This window comes from Lipotes vexillifer, unplaced genomic scaffold (genome assembly GCF_000442215.2).
Source record: "Lipotes vexillifer unplaced genomic scaffold, Lipotes_vexillifer_v1.1 scaffold916, whole genome shotgun sequence".
NCBI classification, from domain to species: domain Eukaryota; kingdom Metazoa; phylum Chordata; class Mammalia; order Artiodactyla; family Lipotidae; genus Lipotes; species Lipotes vexillifer.
In genome coordinates, this window is record NW_006798383.1 from 3621565 (window position 1) to 3622803 (window position 1239).

The 1239-nt window shown below is 50.8% G+C and overlaps 1 protein-coding gene across 1 annotated transcript in view; it reads left to right on the forward strand.

Annotated features, from left to right (window-relative positions):
* Positions 1-1239, forward strand: part of PDCD11 (programmed cell death 11) — a 40946-nt gene that overhangs the window by 15263 nt on the left and 24444 nt on the right. The window contains 2 exon segments of the mRNA XM_007470431.1: positions 100-351; positions 901-1035. Coding sequence (XP_007470493.1) covers positions 100-351; positions 901-1035 — 387 coding nt within the window.

Sequence of the window (1239 nt, forward strand, 5' to 3'; positions counted from 1 at the left end):
TTTTAGGGACTGACCATGGCTCTCAGGGGGATGCAGAGACCAGCTCAGTGGCTCTCTTGGTGATGGATGACTTGGTCATGGCCAGTATCCTTTCCCTAGGTTTTGCTTTGTGACCCTGAAGCCAGGAAGCTGATGATGACCCTGAAGAAAACACTGGTTGAGTCCAAACTGCCTGCCATTACCTGCTATGCCGATGCTAAGCCTGGTCTGCAGACACACGGCTTTATCCTCAGGGTCAAGGACTACGGCTGCATTGTGAAGTTCTACAATGACGTGCAGGGACTGGTGCCCAGGCATGAGCTCAGTGCCGCGTATATCCCTGACCCAGAGAGTGTCTTTTACACTGGCCAGGTAACCCTTCCCCTGGACAGGCTCCTGCCGTTGGTGACCCCATGAACACAGATTTGAAGGAGTAGGAAGGCTACTTTTTAAGGGTTACAGAAGAGAGCATGTTGGGTAGCGGGCCTGAGCCAGCTAAGTGGAGGAGATGGAACAGAACAGAGAGAAACCCTCAAGGGAGCTCAATGGATGCTAGCAAACTCACGGACCTTAGGCCCTCAACCTAGAAGAAATTAATCTTCACCTGTAATACGCTAGGGTCCCTCACATCAGAAATTGTTCTGAGGCCACTATCACCACAAGGGGGCACTGCCCTAAATCTGATGAGTCTGGGTCTGTCTAGGAAAAAATGATTTTTTAAAACTTGGGTTGTACCCCAAAATTCATTCATGTCTTTTGTCACCCAAAAGGCTGACTTGTGGGGATTCTGTGTAGCTCTCAGTACATTTCTCTTCACTGCCTTCTGATCTGATCCAGGGTCTTGGTGAATCACCCAAGGCCTCTGTGGTGCTGGTGGGGGGTACCTCTCTCCAGGGCCAAGCAGGTATGCTTTCTCACCAGGTGGTGAAGGTTGCAGTTTTGAACTGTGAGCCATCCAAAGAGAGGATGCTCTTGTCCTTCAAGCTGTCAAGTGATCCGAAGGAAGAATGTGTGGGACACAGTCAGAAGAAAAAAAAAGCCATTAACGCCGGGCAGGTACCTGGACTTCTCCAGACAAATTATTTTAGTTACGGTGGTAGAGAGTAGGGCGCCACTGACGCCTGGGGTGCTGGAAACCATGCAGGGGGATGATCAAGGAAGCTAGATAAGACCGTGGGGCTGTGTGTCAGAGCAGATGGACTGTCTAGGAAGGAAAGTGCGGTTACGGTGTGGCTTGTCAGCAGTGTGCTGCTGCACTCT